Source organism: Nematostella vectensis, chromosome 13 (assembly GCF_932526225.1).
Source record: "Nematostella vectensis chromosome 13, jaNemVect1.1, whole genome shotgun sequence".
Classification (NCBI taxonomy): domain Eukaryota; kingdom Metazoa; phylum Cnidaria; class Anthozoa; order Actiniaria; family Edwardsiidae; genus Nematostella; species Nematostella vectensis.
The window spans coordinates 5761990-5781293 of record NC_064046.1 but is presented as its reverse complement, the minus strand read 5'-3'; the positions used below and the strand labels follow the sequence as shown (position 1 = coordinate 5781293).

Sequence of the window (19304 nt, the reverse complement as noted above, 5' to 3'; positions counted from 1 at the left end):
TTCCCATAAAACCAAGAATTCTTCATCACTGAGTGCCCCATTGTCGTATGCCACTAGCAAAAGATCTCGTATTCCTGGGAAGGAAGACATTTTGTCGATTTTTTATACGTCTAGCGTAAAAATCTTCCGTTCCCGTCGCGAGTTGTGTTTTCCTTCGGCTTAATGTTTTGATTTTGGCGGGAGCAACGGGGGAGCTCGCCCACAGGCCCTCTCGGCCCTGGCGTCGCCGTTGTCGATAAAACGCCCGGTGCTTAAGTTCCCTAATAATCCTTTCCTGTCACTGAAAAAAAATCATGTTTAGCCCCAAATGTCAATGGAAGTGGATACATTTTTCTTTTCCCTTATAATTTTGTTATCCATGTCACCTATTTATATCAGCTTTGCTGAAGGGATTTACCTGGGAAAATATTAGTAAATAAATAAACAAATATTTTTTGCAGCTCCTGATCAGATTTGTCTTATGTTACCCAATTTTTAAAACCTCTAAGTATTGGTATCTAGATTGGATGCCTATACTGAAACATCGAAGGTAGTTATACTTTTTTTATGATCTTCTATTCAGTGCTGTACTGAGTAGTAAATGATGAGTGTTAAAGGGACCGTTTTTTACCTGGACACACAAATGTAATAACTTACCGTCAGCCATATCAATGATACAATGAACTTGTGCATCGGTAAAAGGCTCACCAACTTCCACAGGTAAAGCCACTACAACACACTCATGAAACCTCATTAACGGTGCAAATGGGCCTATAAAAATACATACATGCATGTGTATCTATATATTATATAACATAAAATATATCTATAAAAATTAAACAAATTACAAATTACCAGTAATAAAGAGACAGATAAGTCTGCAATCTTCTTTGACGAGCTCCTAATTATTTATTTATTTATAACAATACCAATATACGGTACACGTCACAATAATACCCAAATACTGTACATTGTGTTACGGGAACCGCCACCACCCCTCTTCTAGACACCATTTACATGTAGCTGAATACCTCTTGAATAAATCCAAACGATTTTGTCAGAGTTTGATTGACCAAAGATGGACTAGTAATCACCATTTACTCCCAGATGTGGAGATCTACTTCTCTGATGCATAGTAGATTGAATGAATGGAATAACCATGTTTAAACCCCAGTCCTTGAGAAAAAAACATACATACCACCCCAGAAGCCAGAAGTCCTGTCAGAATCTGAGGTGGACCCACCCCAGACAAGTCCTCTTTCTAAAATGCAAACTCATTATTTATCATCAAAACCAGTATTCATTTTTATATCTTCCCGTTGATGATAAAAGTTTGATATGATGATGCGATACACATTTGTTTCCCCAAGTTCTTTGGATGTTAGAGGAGGCGAATGAAAAACGTGCATTCTAATCAAGGTAATCAAGAGAGGTGACAGCAGTACAGTGAAAAGGACGGAGATATGCAATTGTAAATAACTGATGTGATGGAAAGCTTTTTTTTTTTTCAGGTAATCTTATGCCTTACCATGGCAAACTGTTTTCTGTTGATGCCCAATTGAGGGCGATCAGGAACCCAACCCTTGTTTGCAATTGAATCTGCAGTAAAAACACTGCCATGGGTACTGGCAGTACTGAGATTGGCAAACAAGGGTTGATGCCTCTACAGCTCCCCAAAATTGCTGAAACTCGACGATAGGACTAATTCGACCTAAAACATAAAAAAGAATGCATGCTTTTTACAGACAAACAACAACAACAAAACCTGGAAGGAAAATTTCTGTGGCTAGAAGGCGTCAATTGAAATACCTTGTAGAAAATGCCATTTTTAACTCGTGAATGCTTGCAAAGCATTTAAGAGTTATTGGAGGGACTCCTGTGTCACTCTATCGTCGGATCGTTGGATCGATCATCCGTAAACTGTGGTATCTTTGGTAAGTATGTATGCTTTGTTGTGTAGCTAGACGGCTCACAGAATAGATGCAAACATCAAAGCCAGGTCCATACTATCAATTGAAAAACTTGTTAGTGCATAGAGCACACTTGATAAAACACAAGAGGATTATTGAGGAACATGGCCAAGGCTTTAAATTTTATGTTCACAAAATTACTCAATTAACGTTTAACTGAATTCAACCCACAACGCATGGGTAAATGATAGTAATGCTGTTTCTTTCAATGTGTTAAATAATGGCCCACCGGAGCTGGAAAGACAATATGTTATGCTATTCCTGCATTACTTCTAAATGGAGTAACAATTTGGCATTCCTGCTTAAAGAGAAGGGAGTGCCCTTGAGGAAATTGAAAAGTAACACAACTGCTTGGATGAGTGAAGGAGCCCATGTTATGTGTGCAACAAAGGCATTTGGCCTGGGTATTGACCAAAAAAATGTCCGGTTTGTCGTTCCTCACACTATGCCAGAGTGTGTTGAGCACTACTACGAGGAGGCGGGACGAGCTGGCAGAGATGGTGATCCAGCAGTATGCACCCTTTATAATCGCTTTGAGGACAGAACCAAAATTATGAACTCGATTGCTTAGTTGGAAAGGGAAGAACAGAAACAGCTAAAAAGATGGCAGCTTGATGACATTGTCAAATACTGCTTGGAAACAAGCTGTAGACATATATTTTTTGGCATACTTTGGAGAAAATGATGTCAATGTGCAGAACTGCCGAGAATACTGTGATAATTGTCTAGTTCAACAAAAGATAACAGGAGGATGTGACTCAGCTATCAATAAAAGCACTAGACTGTGTTACCTCCATGAGCATAAACAAAAGAGTGACATTGAAACTTCCAAACTATCAATTGCAATTAGGTTTTGTTTTGAAATCAACACATTACTCTAAATAGAGTGATAGACCAGTTAAAATATATTATTTTGTTTTTTAAATAGCTATATAGTTATAGTATATTCCTTTACATCAATCAAGCAAAAAAAATAATAACACGAACACCATCTACAACTGTATTTGTAACAATTAAAATCCACTCTATTGACGACTTGCGGATCACCAGGATTTTTTTCTTCAAAATTCATGAAATTCAAGGATAGTATTGTAGAAATAGACTTGAAATCCGTGGTATCATTGCACCCCTACATATCGAAATTAAATATTTATATATTCAGACCTTGTTCTCCCGTAATGTTTCAGGCTACAGACTGTATTTTAGACATGACTTCAACTTTCTGGTTCAGCACCCTCTACAAACTGCTAAAAGGAGAACTTCCTAACTCCTGGGAAGCATTCATGCATCTTCCTATTAAAATTTTCCTTCACTTCATCGGTCCCTAGTCTCTTGAGTTAACCTAATCAAATGTGTTGGTTTTGATATACCTACGACATAAACCATAAACATTTGTTTGTAACATTGTGACAGTAACAAGTCATGCTGTCACTAAAATTTGTTTGTTCAACAGTTAAATGACATAATGACAAAACAGTGACAGACAATAAACCATTTGTCACTATAACAACTGGTGCCTACTTTAAAGAATAATTATTTATGTCATATCAGATGCAGGACACCGACAAATAATTTATACACATTTTATACAAAAAGATTATAATTTTAATGGGTTGAACCACAATATTTTGTTAATAATCTTCTCTATCAAACTTGCCGGAGTTTTTTTTTCACATGTTTATGAAATGGGTTTGAGACCCATATGATAAATTTTATAAAAACTGATCATTATTATGTATGAAAAAAATTGAAATTAATGATATAAAGCTCTCATTGCAATAATATACACTTGTTTGATGACATTTGCACAGTTTTTGCTTGCAACTTTTGGATCGTATCATAGCAATTGCATTGCTTTGATTACAGCACCTCTGTAACTACGATACAGCATATATTGTCCCCTGGTGTTTAGGTGGACACCATCCTTCAGCAAACCTTTTGAGGGGGATTTAAACAAAAAGCAAACGAGAGATCATTGATCACTACCTGTAAATATTTATTAACGATGTCTGCTTGGCGCCTAAAATGAATGTTATCGGCTCTTGGGATTATCAAACAGACACCAACAACTTTAACATTGTACGTTTCCCTAAGTCCGCGGGTCAAATTCTCAATTTCTGACCCAATTGTCTCCGGCCGCTTGGTCCCAATGTCGTTCGTTCCTACTTTTAGAATAACGATGTCGGCTTTCATTTTTTCGAAGCCGTTGGTTTTGATTTTGCGTTTCAACCTCTGCACTGTTAAGCCGCCGATGCCATGCATGACGACAGTTACCTCTGCTAGATCGTAGTCAAGAGTTCTCAATAACCATTGCCAATGGCTTCTTTTGTATGTTTCTATGACAAATTAAAAAAGAAAAACCTACAACCCGACTATGGAATATTTCGCAAAGGTGAAACGGTTTTCTCTAACGGTTATTTTTTGTCAAGGATCTTTTAACGTGATTTGTCGTTTGGATTGTGTTCAGAATGTTTAAATAAATGATTGGAAAGCATTTCCTAAGGATTATTTTGATTGTCCCTTGATTGTACGTTGAGCCTGGTAAAGATTTGTTGTTTACCGTTAAGATGAACTCAACGTCAAATTCAGATTTGTAAGTTAACTTCAACCGGCACAATCTTCCCACAATCCAATCTTGTTCCTGATTATTCTTGGAATCAAATTCTTGAGAAATCCTTGAATAGTTCTTGCAAACTTCTTGAAAAAACGTTGTCGAAAGAGACAGTAAGTCTGTTTCGCTTCCTTGAAAGTTCAAGAGTGACAACAACAACAAACTGATCTGATTGTAACACGTGAGCATGATACGTCATAACGGCGAGGATTCGCCATACGTCAAAACTCCCCACAGGTGGTAGACTGAGCTGACCCATTTTGTAATTGAAGTTATTGTTTTACAAGCATAATGCAATAGTCCTATTCACAGTCCCCGCCGCCATCTTGGACGCGAACACGAAAACGAGGCGAGAGTTGTCTCGAAAACACAGACGCCATCTTGATTTCTAGCTGTGTTGCACGTTTCGCTAAGAACTCTTCAAAAGTCGATTTTGGGCCTTCTAGATAATTATATGGATGATTCAAACGAAGTTTCTCCAACTTTAAAAAGAAAAGGAAAGCAGTGTGCAGTTAAAGGCTGCTCAAATTCATTTTATGACCCGGAAACTGGCTTGCATTTCTTTAAGTTTCCTTCGACTCCTGCTTGGCGTCGCACTCGCTGGTACAATATGATCGGCAGGCAACACAAACAAGATGGTTTTGAAGTTACAGTGAGGACGTCTACAACGTCAATAGGATCGTCATTTCTTTCAATGATTCTTCCACTGGCATTTCGGATGGTGATGGTGATTCAAGACAATCAACAAAACTCACATTGATTCGGTTGTAAGGGCCAGTCTCGCCTCAGCCTCTGCTACAGCAGCTTGTATGCGATCCTGGGTAACTGTAAAAAAAAAAAAAACAAGTAAAATAATTAAAAATGTACATGAGTTATATATTTAAGGCAACCCTCACTACTTTCACTTCGTGACCGTTCTACGATATCCACGTTATCCATCGAGCTCAGAAAATCGACAGGGTTTAATAGATATTCTGAATTCAAGAATGTTTTTTTAATGTACTAGACTTACCATTGCTTAAGTCAATAGTGGCCCTTACTTCTGGGTCTCCAGCAAGGGTTGGGCACAACACTACCAAACAAAGGTCGGAAAAGGTGGCCTGGTAGTGTCCGCCCTGTTAATGAAATCGGTAAATTTTAGTATTTTGAGATTTTTGCGGTATTAAGAATACAAACATAAACTGGTAATAAGAACCTATTTTTAGCCTAGACAGGTTCTTAGGGGGAAGGTCAAAACGTAAAGTTGGAAATTTGATAAATGATTCCATTTATTCCTTTTTTCTCATCCATTCTTGCTCCTAGTATACCCAAGTCATGAAAGACCATTAGTGTCGTTGCGTCTACAACGTCAATAGGATCGTCATTTCTTTCAATGATTCTTCCACTGGCATTTCGGATGGTGATATTCCTCTCGCGCAGGTTGGCAATGGCCACTTGATACAAGAGCTGCAGATAAAACAATTCCAATTAATTTGTGGTTGAACAATACTCTCCCTATATCGGTACAGTGGAGACAGAATGCTGTGGAGACATCTTTTTTCAATTTGAAAAATAATACATGTGCAATGATTTGGTTTATTGATTCTGATAACTCGTGTCCAAAATATTTAATTCATAATTGAAATTTTGAATCCATAACTAACTGTGGAATCTATATAAATTAATAAGTCTAAGAATGCGATTGAACTTGGTGTAATTGTTGTAATCACCTCGTTTGTATCGGAAGCAGTGAAACGTCTTTGGAAGGTTGTGTCCCTTCCATGGAGACGGACTCTAATGTTGCGTTCGCCTTCATCACCGACGAGGTGTTGTAGGTCCTAAAATGTAGACAGAAATCATAAATAGTTTCAATTTTAACGTTTAATCCTTACATATTCTTGGTCTGATGTTGGTGGCGAAAACAAATCGAGTTAAAATGCATCGACCTTCTACAAATGCTGCCAGGGAGCTTCTCCTATGACGTCATGCCGTAAAAACCGCTCGGCGAACTGACTTGCTTGATGCACAATTTCGTAATATATTTTTCTTGGATAAGAGAATAAGACAACATTCGCATATAATTTTAGATGTCATTCTTTTCAAATAGGAGCGCGCGAGAAAAAAGAGCTCCCTGTGTGTCGATCTCCGTGACGTCCAGGGTCCCCGAGGATGCTTGTCCATGAACTGCTTACCCTCTCTTGATCTCTTCTTAACCCTTCTTTGTACTCTCTGTCTTGCTGGTCACGTCTATTTTTTCTGTCTCTGCAATAATGCAATGTTTTTTTTGTACACATAAAAACGACATTTAAAAAAATATGTGAATGTTTAGTAAAACTGTTAAAAATTGTTCCAAGCTATTACATGTCACGTACCTCTTCAATTTCTAACAAACGTTGTCTTTCCCTATCCTGTAAAAAAGCAAAATAGAAATTATTTATAATAAATCAACAGAAATGATGACTATGTGTATATCCCAATGTTAACATACCGGACCGTTCTACATTGAATATTGTTCGATATTCTTTTTAAATATTTCCCACGTTTAATTGGTCCATTCTGAGACTTTCTAGGTATTCCCTACCCTGCTCCTCTCGAACATTTCTTCGGTCTCTGTAATCAAAAATAAAAGAGTTATCAAATTATAAAACACACTTATGAGAATAAAAAAAAGACAATGTGAAAGGGTCCCACAATTCACAACTCAGAAAATTTAGATACTTCAGCATAAAAGGCAGCCTAACACATTAATTGAAGAATCTATTCGAAGGGATGCCCAATTATTTTAATTTAGAGTTTAAAGTCACTGACAGCTCCTTTGGGGAGATTATATAAAAAATCATCGACTCGCAGTAATCTGCCGAATGTTTAATTAACTGGTTTACATGTTCTCTCTTCTTCGTAAAAGTGCAGCTTCAGCCTCCTCCCCGGCAGCAATAATCCTTTCCTGTCACTGAAAAAAAAATCATGTTTAGCCCCAAATGTCAATGGAAGGGGATACATTTTTCTTTTCCCTTATAATTTTGTTATCCATGTCACCTATTTATATCAGCTTTGCTGAAGGGATTTACCTGGGAAAATATTAGTAAATAAATAAACAAATATTTTTTGCAGCTTCTGATCAGATTTGTCTTATGTTACCCAATTTATAAAATCTCTAAGTATTGGTATCTAGATTGGATGCCTATACTGAAACATCGAAGGTAGTTATACTTTTTTTATGATCTTCTATTCAGTGCTGTACTGAGTAGTAAATGATGAGTGTTAAAGGGACCGTTTTTTACCTGGACACACAAATGTAATAACTTACAATCTTCCCACAATCCAATCTTGTTCCTGATTATTCTTGGAATCAAATTCTTGAGAAATCCTTGAATAGTTCTTGAAAACTTCTTGAAAAAACGTTGTCGAAAGAGACAGTAAGTCTGTTTCGCTTCCTTGAAAGTTCAAGAGTGACAACGACAACAAACTGGTCTGATTGTAACACGTGAGCATGATACGTCATAACGGCGAGGATTCGCCATACGTCAAAACTCCCCACAGGTGGTAGACTGAGCTGACCCATTTTGTAATTGAAGTTATTGTTTTACAAGCATAATGCAATAGTCCTATTCACAGTCCCCGCCGCCATCTTGGACGCGAACACGAAAACGAGGCGAGAGTTGTCTCGAAAATACAGACGCCATCTTGATTTCTAGCTGTGTTGCACGTTTCGCTAAGAACTCTTCAAAAGTCGATTTTGGGCCTTCTAGATAATTATATGGATGATTCAAACGAAGTTTCTCCAACTTTAAAAAGAAAAGGAAAGCAGTGTGCAGTTAAAGGCTGCTCAAATTCATTTTATGACCCGGAAACTGGCTTGCATTTCTTTAAGTTTCCTTCGACTCCTGCTTGGCGTCGCACTCGCTGGTGCAATTTGATCGGCAGGCAACACAAACGAGATGGTTTTGAAGTTACAGTGAGGACGTCTACAACGTCAATAGGATCGTCATTTCTTTCAATGATTCTTCCACTGGCATTTCGGATGGTGATGGTGATTCAAGACAATCAACAAAACTCACATTGATTCGGTTGTAAGGGCCAGTCTCGCCTCAGCCTCTGCTACAGCAGCTTGTATGCGATCCTGGGTAACTGTAAAAAAAAAAACAAGTAAAATAATTAAAAATGTACATGAGTTATATATTTAAGCCAACCCTCACTACTTTCACTTCGTGACCGTTCTACGATATCCACGTTATCCATCGAGCTCAGAAAATCGACAGGGTTTAATAGATATTCTGAATTCAAGAATGCTTTTTAAATGTACTAGACTTACCATTGCTTAAGTCAATAGTGGCCCTTACTTCTGGGTCTCCAGCAAGGGTTGGGCACAACACTACCAAACAAAGGTCGGAAAAGGTGGCCTGGTAGTGTCCGCCCTGTTAATGAAATCGGTAAATTTTAGTATTTTGAGATTTTTGCGGTATTAAGAATACAAACATAAACTGGTAATAAGAACCTATTTTTAGCCTAGACAGGTTCTTAGGGGGAAGGTCAAAACGTAAAGTTGGAAATTTGATAAAATGATTCCATTTATTCCTTTTTTCTCATCCATTCTTGCTCCTAGTATACCCAAGTCATGAAAGACCATTAGTGTCGTTGCGTCTACAACGTCAATAGGATCGTCATTTCTTTCAATGATTCTTCCACTGGCATTTCGGATGGTGATATTCCTCTCGCGCAGGTTGGCAATGGCCACTTGATACAAGAGCTACAGATAAAACAATTCCAATTAGTTTGTGGTTGAACAATACTCTCCCTATATCGGTACAGTGGAGACAGAATGCTGTGGAGACATCTTTTTTCAATTTGAAAAATAATACATGTGCAATGATTTGGTTTATTGATTCTGATAACTCGTGTCCAAAATATTTAATTCATAATTGAAATTTTGAATCCATAACTAACTGTGGAATCTATATAAATTAATAAGTCTAAGAATGCGATTAAACTTGGTGTAATTGTTGTAATCACCTCGTTTGTATCGGAAGCAGTGAAACGTCTTTGGAAGGTTGTGTCCCTTCCACGGAGACGGACTCTAATGTTGCCTTCGCCTTCAGCACCGACGAGGTGTTGTAGGTCCTAAAATGTAGACAAAAATCATAAATAGTTTCAATTTTAACGTTTAATCCTGACATATTCTTGGTCTAATGTTGGTGCCGAAAACAAATCGAGTTAAAATGCATCGACCTTCTACAAATGCTGCCAGGGAGCTTCTCCTATGACGTCATGCCGTAAAAACCGCTCGGCGAACTGACTTGCTTGATGCACAATTTCGTAATATATTTTTCTTGGATAAGAGAATAAGACAACATTCGCATATAATTTTAGATGTCATTCTTTTCAAATAGGAGCGCGCGAGAAAAAAGAGCTCCCTGTGTGTCGATCTCCGTGACGTCCAGGGTCCCCGAGGATGCTTGTCCATGAACTGCTTACCCTCTCTTGATCTCTTCTTAACCCTTCTTCGTACTCTCTGTCTTGCTGGTCACGTCTATTTTTTCTGTCTCTGCAATAATGCAATGTTTTTTTTGTACACATAAAAACGACATTTAAAAAAATATATGAATGTTTAGTAAAACTGTTAAAAATTGTTCCAAGCTATTAAATGTCACGTACCTCTTCAATTTCTAACAAACGTTGTCTTTCCCTATCCTGTAAAAAAGCAAAATAAAAATTATTTATAATAAATAAACAGAAATGATGACTATGTGTATATCCCAATGTTAACATACCGGACGGTTCTACATTGAATATTGTTCGATATTCTTTTTAAATATTTCCCACGTTTAATTGGTCCATTCTGAGACTTTCTAGGTATTCCCTACCCTGCTCCTCTCGAACATGTCTTCGGTCTCTGTAATTAAAATAAAAGAGTTATCAAATTATAAAACACACTTATGAGAATAAAAGAAAGACAATGCGAAAGGGTCCTACAATTCACAACTCAGAAAATTTAGATACTTCAGCATAAAAGGCAGCCTAACACATTAATTGAAGCATCTATTCGAAGGGATGCCCAATTATTTTAATTTAGAGTTTAAAGTCACTGACAGCTCCTTTGGGGAGATTATATAAAAAAGCATCGACTCGCAGTAATCTGCCGAATGTTTAATTAACTGGTTTACATGTTCTCTCTTCTTCGTAAAAGTGCAGCTTCAGCCTCCTCCCCGGCAGCAATAGGGAACTTAAACACCGGGCGTTTTGGCGAAGGCGACGGCAGCCGGAAGTGAGTTCAACTTCCGGTCCACGTTGCCGGGTGAAATGACTTGCCGTCGTTGCTTCGCGCCGACGTGAGTAGCTATTTTGACGTTGTGTCGAAAACGTGAGTATAGTTTTGCTTTATTTTGCCTTTCAAACTTGTAATTTCTTAACAAAACACTCCTGTGTCACTGTTTACTATGTAAGCTTCAATTTTAGAATCTCTAACGGCACTTTTTGATCGGATTCTCACATTTTTTCGACTCTAGGCCGCACATGGAAGCGTCATCAAAGAAACAGCAGTGAGTGTGTTTTTTCGGTTAGTTTTGAGGGCTTTGTTTTAAAAATAATTTATGATTTTCATTCATATATCAGAGCCATGGAGTGGACCGACGACCACGACAATTTGCTACTCCGAGAAATGGCTGTTAGTGAGCTTTTCAGCTACAAAAAAGGGAGTCCTGATCGTGGAAAGGTTTGGGTAAACATCCAAGAAACGCTAAACTCGATAGAAAATCAAAAATTTCTGCTGAAAGACAAGAGAGCCGTCCGTGATCGATGGACCCTTCTTCAAACCAAATTCAAGAAGCGTATAAGGGCAGAAGAAATGGCGAGTGGTATTAATTGTGAGCTTTCAGAAAAGGACAGTCTTATCGAAGAACTATGCGAGAAAGAAGAAAGCCAGACAGCCAACAACAAGAAGACAGAGGACAAGGCAGCCGCCGAGGATGTACGCAAAAAGGCGATGCAGAGAATGGGCGGTGGAAAAAGGAAAGCTAAAGCAGACGGCGAAAGTGATGAAGCTTCTACTTCGGGGGGTAAAAAGAGTAGGCGGAGTGGAGGAGAGGTTGTTTCGTTTTTACGTGAAAAGGCCACAGCTGAACAACAGTCCCGAACGGAGCAAGCCAGGCAGCAAAGTCTTTAAATGGAGCTACTCAGAAAGCAATCAGAAGGCCAAATGCAATTAACCCAAGCACTTGTGCTAATGTTGCAAAAAATGAGTGAAAAGTAAGCACAACTTCAGACCTTTTACTATCGTTTTACAGTCCTTTAATACTGCATGACTGTTTACATTTCTCTTACTTTTATCGTTTATATTGTTACGGTGTACTAAAAAAAGGAATCCATGTTGGGTTATTTGAAATGCATGGACTCAATGCATGACTGAGTCCAGGTCCATGCCAGTTTGTTACTATGTCAAAGAGCCAATTTCAGATTGACAATAAGATATAAAAGCTGTTGTTTTATATTTGTATGACTATTGTTTGATTCGTAACACCTAGGCTATTCACTGAAATACTGATTCAATCAGGAAAACAAATTAGTAGGATGATCAAATTATTTATAGGATTATCAGTTTATCGGATTGAATCAGTATGAATGTATGTATTATGGTGAAAATAAACAAAAGCATTTTTTGATACAAACTTTTTATAATTATCCCTCAAAACTCCATGATTCTTTTTTATTTAATATTTCTTTAAATGGAAAAGGCTATTACATTTTGAGAGATATTTTTGGTTTGAAAGGATCTGCGCTGCACGAGAGGGTATTACCTCATACATTGTTTTGTAAATTCAAGTTGCATAGAATAGCATAGCCAGCTTTAAAACAATTCAGCTTCAAATGCTTTTCAAACACCCCTGGTGCACCCCTGGCCTGCACCTATCTATTTTCAAACAAGACTACATTTAGCTAGCCCAAACTACTGTCCAAAGATGGCCAATATTCTAATCATAGCATATGGGTGTAGTCAGATGGGTTCTAGGCTGTTGGTGATTACAGTTAAAGTATCAATATTAATTTATTTTGCTGCTGAAGAACAAAAGGATCTGGCTATAAATAATTGTTATTGTTACAGTTATTGTCTATCCAGCAAAGTGCACCTTGATGTAATAGGTATTTTTGTTGCTGCCAAAAAACTTAGCTGTAATCTCCCACTGAGGTGTTTTAATTTAAGTAGTAGTATATTGAGGGAGGGTCAAGACCAAAGAACTCTGAAGTAGTGTTTCCATACAAGCAGGTTATTACATTCTCAAGAAATGCACAAACAAGGTACATTTTTCCAACACAACTAAGGTTAAGTTTCAGGTTCTTTTTGAAGTCCAAGAATTTGAAGTCGTTGATGATTTCTCCAAACAACCATTCTACTGACGACCGTACTGAGCTCATTCTTGAGTTGTACTCTTCAATCATGGGGGTCAAAACTCCATTACGGAAAGGGGTTTGAAGGTGTACCCTCAATGGGTACGCAGGGTCCCCATACATACACATCGCCTGACCAGTAGGGGAGAATGCATTGTTTTCTACTTCATGCAAAATATTGGATTCCATCAGCATAAATGCATCATGTCTTTTGCCCTCTGAAAGAAAAGTTTTAAAAGTAGATATGAAAAATGCACATGACAGGAGTCAATTTTTAATTATTGTAAGTTTAGATGGTTAGAAAAGTCTCTACCCCTCTCCCCAGGTCGCTCTCCCTGTTCAATGGAACACTTCAATTCGTTTCGTGAGCACTTCACCTATTCTGTTTGAGGTGTATCAAATGTACTCATCAGATTAGCTAAGAAAAAATCCTCGGGGGTAATGATGTTTTTAGATGTCTTGCTCTTTTGTTTCTGGTGGGTGAGGTCTATAAATAAAAACACAACAAGTAGTCTCAAGATAAAACAGCTGAGTTTACTTACCGACTGGGCCATACATGTGTCCGATAAGGCCGTTAGGCAGCGCCACTGACTGAAACTTTAAAGAGTGCACTCTTTTATGACCATTATATACAATTCTTTGGTTTTGGCCTGGACGCGATATTGGTCGCACCGTTCCGTCTACAAAGCCAAAACAGTTGCTTAATGGGGCTCCCTTGGCAAAAATTGCATCAGCATATTCTTGTAACATCGGTGGATTGAGTATATCATAATTCCATTGCGAAATTCGATGGCAATGATTGTCAAATATATAGTCCATCAAGGTGTTTGTTATCATGCACAGCTCTGGCACAGGTCTACCAAACCGGCCGATCAGATCAGAATATCGACAAGGATAGCAAAAACGCCTTAGGAGCATACACAGAGCTTCATCTGCATCGCAGATTGTTCTTTGTGAACACTGAATAGTGGCTGGTAGTTGTAGAGCGTCAACTACTATCGGTATGTCTTGTTTTCGCATTCTAAACTCGGCAATGCACTCGTCTTCGTTCATGGTTTCCAGGTCAAATCTCTCGTAGAAATCGTAGGGAAAATACGGCTTTTTGAGCGGTTGTCTTCCCATAAAACCAAGAATTCTTCATCACTGAGTGCCCCATTGTCGTATGCCACTAGCAAAAGATCTCGTATTCCTGGGAAGGAAGACATTTTGTCGATTTTTTATACGTCTAGCGTAAAAATCTTCCGTTCCCGTCGCGAGTTGTGTTTTCCTTCGGCTTAATGTTTTGATTTTGGCGGGAGCAACGGGGGAGCTCGCCCACAGGCCCTCTCGGCCCTGGCGTCGCCGTTGTCGATAAAACGCCCGGTGCTTAAGTTCCCTAATAATCCTTTCCTGTCACTGAAAAAAAATCATGTTTAGCCCCAAATGTCAATGGAAGTGGATACATTTTTCTTTTCCCTTATAATTTTGTTATCCATGTCACCTATTTATATCAGCTTTGCTGAAGGGATTTACCTGGGAAAATATTAGTAAATAAATAAACAAATATTTTTTGCAGCTCCTGATCAGATTTGTCTTATGTTACCCAATTTTTAAAACCTCTAAGTATTGGTATCTAGATTGGATGCCTATACTGAAACATCGAAGGTAGTTATACTTTTTTTATGATCTTCTATTCAGTGCTGTACTGAGTAGTAAATGATGAGTGTTAAAGGGACCGTTTTTTACCTGGACACACAAATGTAATAACTTACCGTCAGCCATATCAATGATACAATGAACTTGTGCATCGGTAAAAGGCTCACCAACTTCCACAGGTAAAGCCACTACAACACACTCATGAAACCTCATTAACGGTGCAAATGGGCCTATAAAAATACATACATGCATGTGTATCTATATATTATATAACATAAAATATATCTATAAAAATTAAACAAATTACAAATTACCAGTAATAAAGAGACAGATAAGTCTGCAATCTTCTTTGACGAGCTCCTAATTATTTATTTATTTATAACAATACCAATATACGGTACACGTCACAATAATACCCAAATACTGTACATTGTGTTACGGGAACCGCCACCACCCCTCTTCTAGACACCATTTACATGTAGCTGAATACCTCTTGAATAAATCCAAACGATTTTGTCAGAGTTTGATTGACCAAAGATGGACTAGTAATCACCATTTACTCCCAGATGTGGAGATCTACTTCTCTGATGCATAGTAGATTGAATGAATGGAATAACCATGTTTAAACCCCAGTCCTTGAGAAAAAAACATACATACCACCCCAGAAGCCAGAAGTCCTGTCAGAATCTGAGGTGGACCCACCCCAGACAAGTCCTCTTTCTAAAATGCAAACTCATTATTTATCATCAAAACCAGTATTCATTTTTATATCTTCCCGTTGATGATAAAAGTTTGATATGATGATGCGATACACATTTGTTTCCCCAAGTTCTTTGGATGTTAGAGGAGGCGAATGAAAAACGTGCATTCTAATCAAGGTAATCAAGAGAGGTGACAGCAGTACAGTGAAAAGGACGGAGATATGCAATTGTAAATAACTGATGTGATGGAAAGCTTTTTTTTTTTTCAGGTAATCTTATGCCTTACCATGGCAAACTGTTTTCTGTTGATGCCCAATTGAGGGCGATCAGGAACCCAACCCTTGTTTGCAATTGAATCTGCAGTAAAAACACTGCCATGGGTACTGGCAGTACTGAGATTGGCAAACAAGGGTTGATGCCTCTACAGCTCCCCAAAATTGCTGAAACTCGACGATAGGACTAATTCGACCTAAAACATAAAAAAGAATGCATGCTTTTTACAGACAAACAACAACAACAAAACCTGGAAGGAAAATTTCTGTGGCTAGAAGGCGTCAATTGAAATACCTTGTAGAAAATGCCATTTTTAACTCGTGAATGCTTGCAAAGCATTTAAGAGTTATTGGAGGGACTCCTGTGTCACTCGATCGTCGGATCGTTGGATCGATCATCCGTAAACTGTGGTATCTTTGGTAAGTATGTATGCTTTGTTGTGTAGCTAGACGGCTCACAGAATAGATGCAAACATCAAAGCCAGGTCCATACTATCAATTGAAAAACTTGTTAGTGCATAGAGCACACTTGATAAAACACAAGAGGATTATTGAGGAACATGGCCAAGGCTTTAAATTTTATGTTCACAAAATTACTCAATTAACGTTTAACTGAATTCAACCCACAACGCATGGGTAAATGATAGTAATGCTGTTTCTTTCAATGTGTTAAATAATGGCCCACCGGAGCTGGAAAGACAATATGTTATGCTATTCCTGCATTACTTCTAAATGGAGTAACAATTTGGCATTCCTGCTTAAAGAGAAGGGAGTGCCCTTGAGGAAATTGAAAAGTAACACAACTGCTTGGATGAGTGAAGGAGCCCATGTTATGTGTGCAACAAAGGCATTTGGCCTGGGTATTGACCAAAAAAATGTCCGGTTTGTCGTTCCTCACACTATGCCAGAGTGTGTTGAGCACTACTACGAGGAGGCGGGACGAGCTGGCAGAGATGGTGATCCAGCAGTATGCACCCTTTATAATCGCTTTGAGGACAGAACCAAAATTATGAACTCGATTGCTTAGTTGGAAAGGGAAGAACAGAAACAGCTAAAAAGATGGCAGCTTGATGACATTGTCAAATACTGCTTGGAAACAAGCTGTAGACATATATTTTTTGGCATACTTTGGAGAAAATGATGTCAATGTGCAGAACTGCCGAGAATACTGTGATAATTGTCTAGTTCAACAAAAGATAACAGGAGGATGTGACTCAGCTATCAATAAAAGCACTAGACTGTGTTACCTCCATGAGCATAAACAAAAGAGTGACATTGAAACTTCCAAACTATCAATTGCAATTAGGTTTTGTTTTGAAATCAACACATTACTCTAAATAGAGTGATAGACCAGTTAAAATATATTATTTTGTTTTTTAAATAGCTATATAGTTATAGTATATTCCTTTACATCAATCAAGCAAAAAAAATAATAACACGAACACCATCTACAACTGTATTTGTAACAATTAAAATCCACTCTATTGACGACTTGCGGATCACCAGGATTTTTTTCTTCAAAATTCATGAAATTCAAGGATAGTATTGTAGAAATAGACTTGAAATCCGTGGTATCATTGCACCCCTACATATCGAAATTAAATATTTATATATTCAGACCTTGTTCTCCCGTAATGTTTCAGGCTACAGACTGTATTTTAGACATGACTTCAACTTTCTGGTTCAGCACCCTCTACAAACTGCTGAAAGGAGAACTTCCTAACTCCTGGGAAGCATTCATGCATCTTCCTATTAAAATTTTCCTTCACTTCATCGGTCCCTAGTCTCTTGAGTTAACCTAATCAAATGTGTTGGTTTTGATATACCTACGACATAAACCATAAACATTTGTTTGTAACATTGTGACAGTAACAAGTCATGCTGTCACTAAAATTTGTTTGTTCAACAGTTAAATGACATAATGACAAAACAGTGACAGACAATAAACCATTTGTCACTATAACAACTGGTGCCTACTTTAAAGAATAATTATTTATGTCATATCAGATGCAGGACACCGACAAATAATTTATACACATTTTATACAAAAAGATTATAATTTTAATGGGTTGAACCACAATATTTTGTTAATAATCTTCTCTATCAAACTTGCCGGAGTTTTTTTTTCACATGTTTATGAAATGGGTTTGAGACCCATATGATAAATTTTATAAAAACTGATCATTATTATGTATGAAAAAAATTGAAATTAATGATATAAAGCTCTCATTGCAATAATATACACTTGTTTGATGACATTTGCACAGTTTTTGCTTGCAACTTTTGGATCGTATCATAGCAATTGCATTGCTTTGATTACAGCACCTCTGTAACTACGATACAGCATATATTGTCCCCTGGTGTTTAGGTGGACACCATCCTTCAGCAAACCTTTTGAGGGGGATTTAAACAAAAAGCAAACGAGAGATCATTGATCACTACCTGTAAATATTTATTAACGATGTCTGCTTGGCGCCTAAAATGAATGTTATCGGCTCTTGGGATTATCAAACAGACACCAACAACTTTAACATTGTACGTTTCCCTAAGTCCGCGGGTCAAATTCTCAATTTCTGACCCAATTGTCTCCGGCCGCTTGGTCCCAATGTCGTTCGTTCCTACTTTTAGAATAACGATGTCGGCTTTCATTTTTTCGAAGCCGTTGGTTTTGATTTTGCGTTTCAACCTCTGCACTGTTAAGCCGCCGATGCCATGCATGACGACAGTTACCTCTGCTAGATCGTAGTCAAGAGTTCTCAATAACCATTGCCAATGGCTTCTTTTGTATGTTTCTATGACAAATTAAAAAAGAAAAACCTACAACCCGACTATGGAATATTTCGCAAAGGTGAAACGGTTTTCTCTAACGGTTATTTTTTGTCAAGGATCTTTTAACGTGATTTGTCGTTTGGATTGTGTTCAGAATGTTTAAATAAATGATTGGAAAGCATTTCCTAAGGATTATTTTGATTGTCCCTTGATTGTACGTTGAGCCTGGTAAAGATTTGTTGTTTACCGATGAACTCAACGTCAAATTCAGATTTGTAAGTTAACTTCAACCGGCACAATCTTCCCACAATCCAATCTTGTTCCTGATTATTCTTGGAATCAAATTCTTGAGAAATCCTTGAATAGTTCTTGCAAACTTCTTGAAAAAACGTTGTCGAAAGAGACAGTAAGTCTGTTTCGCTTCCTTGAAAGTTCAAGAGTGACAACGACAACAAACTGATCTGATTGTAACACGTGAGCATGATACGTCATAACGGCGAGGATTCGCCATACGTCAAAACTCCCCACAGGTGGTAGACTGAGCTGACCCATTTTGTAATTGAAGTTATTGTTTTACAAGCATAATGCAATAGTCCTATTCACAGTCCCCGCCGCCATCTTGGACGCGAACACGAAAACGAGGCGAGAGTTGTCTCGAAAACACAGACGCCATCTTGATTTCTAGCTGTGTTGCACGTTTCGCTAAGAACTCTTCAAAAGTCGATTTTGGGCCTTCTAGATAATTATATGGATGATTCAAACGAAGTTTCTCCAACTTTAAAAAGAAAAGGAAAGCAGTGTGCAGTTAAAGGCTGCTCAAATTCATTTTATGACCCGGAAACTGGCTTGCATTTCTTTAAGTTTCCTTCGACTCCTGCTTGGCGTCGCACTCGCTGGTACAATATGATCGGCAGGCAACACAAACAAGATGGTTTTGAAGTTACAGTGAGGACGTCTACAACGTCAATAGGATCGTCATTTCTTTCAATGATTCTTCCACTGGCATTTC

The 19304-nt window shown here is 37.9% G+C and overlaps 2 protein-coding genes and 3 long non-coding RNA genes across 5 annotated transcripts; 1 reads left to right on the top strand and 4 right to left on the bottom strand.

Moving 5' to 3' along the window:
- Positions 1 to 5276: 5276 nt before the first annotated feature.
- Positions 5277 to 5792, bottom strand: LOC125558989. The gene is made up of 2 exons (XR_007306226.1): positions 5573 to 5792; positions 5277 to 5385 (listed from the first exon to the last, which is right to left on the bottom strand). It is a non-coding gene; the product is annotated as an uncharacterized LOC125558989 (long non-coding RNA).
- Positions 5793 to 6769: 977 nt separating this feature from the next.
- On the bottom strand, positions 6770 to 7638 carry LOC125558991. Its single transcript, XR_007306228.1, has 4 exons — positions 7422 to 7638; positions 7121 to 7149; positions 6912 to 6947; positions 6770 to 6801 (listed from the first exon to the last, which is right to left on the bottom strand). It is a non-coding gene; the product is annotated as an uncharacterized LOC125558991 (long non-coding RNA).
- A 920-nt stretch (positions 7639 to 8558) lies between these two features.
- Positions 8559 to 9071, bottom strand: LOC125558988. The gene is made up of 2 exons (XR_007306225.1): positions 8852 to 9071; positions 8559 to 8667 (listed from the first exon to the last, which is right to left on the bottom strand). It is a non-coding gene; the product is annotated as an uncharacterized LOC125558988 (long non-coding RNA).
- A 1811-nt stretch (positions 9072 to 10882) lies between these two features.
- On the top strand, positions 10883 to 11698 carry LOC5507322. Its single transcript, XM_048721049.1, has 2 exons — positions 10883 to 11075; positions 11149 to 11698. Exons 1-2 carry the CDS (start codon positions 11050 to 11052, stop codon positions 11696 to 11698), a joined length of 576 nt encoding a protein of 191 aa, XP_048577006.1. The 5' UTR covers positions 10883 to 11049.
- A 991-nt stretch (positions 11699 to 12689) lies between these two features.
- Positions 12690 to 14009, bottom strand: LOC125558984. The gene is made up of 2 exons (XM_048720654.1): positions 13461 to 14009; positions 12690 to 13136 (listed from the first exon to the last, which is right to left on the bottom strand). The coding sequence occupies exons 1-2, from the start codon at positions 13969 to 13971 to the stop codon at positions 12724 to 12726; spliced, it is 924 nt and encodes a 307-aa protein (XP_048576611.1). The 5' UTR covers positions 13972 to 14009; the 3' UTR covers positions 12690 to 12723.
- Positions 14010 to 19304: the final 5295 nt, after the last annotated feature.

Coding starts and splice junctions, on each gene's coding strand:
- LOC125558984 (XM_048720654.1), bottom strand. CDS start 13,971: ATGAACGAAGACGAGTGCATTGCCGAGTTTAGAATGCGAAAACAAGAC. Junction 13,137..13,460: donor ACACATGTATGGCCCAGTCG/GTAAGTAAACTC, acceptor CTTTTCTTTCAG/AGGGCAAAAGACATGATGCA.
- LOC5507322 (XM_048721049.1), top strand. CDS start 11,050: ATGGAAGCGTCATCAAAGAAACAGCA. Junction 11,076..11,148: donor GCGTCATCAAAGAAACAGCA/GTGAGTGTGTTT, acceptor TTCATATATCAG/AGCCATGGAGTGGACCGACG.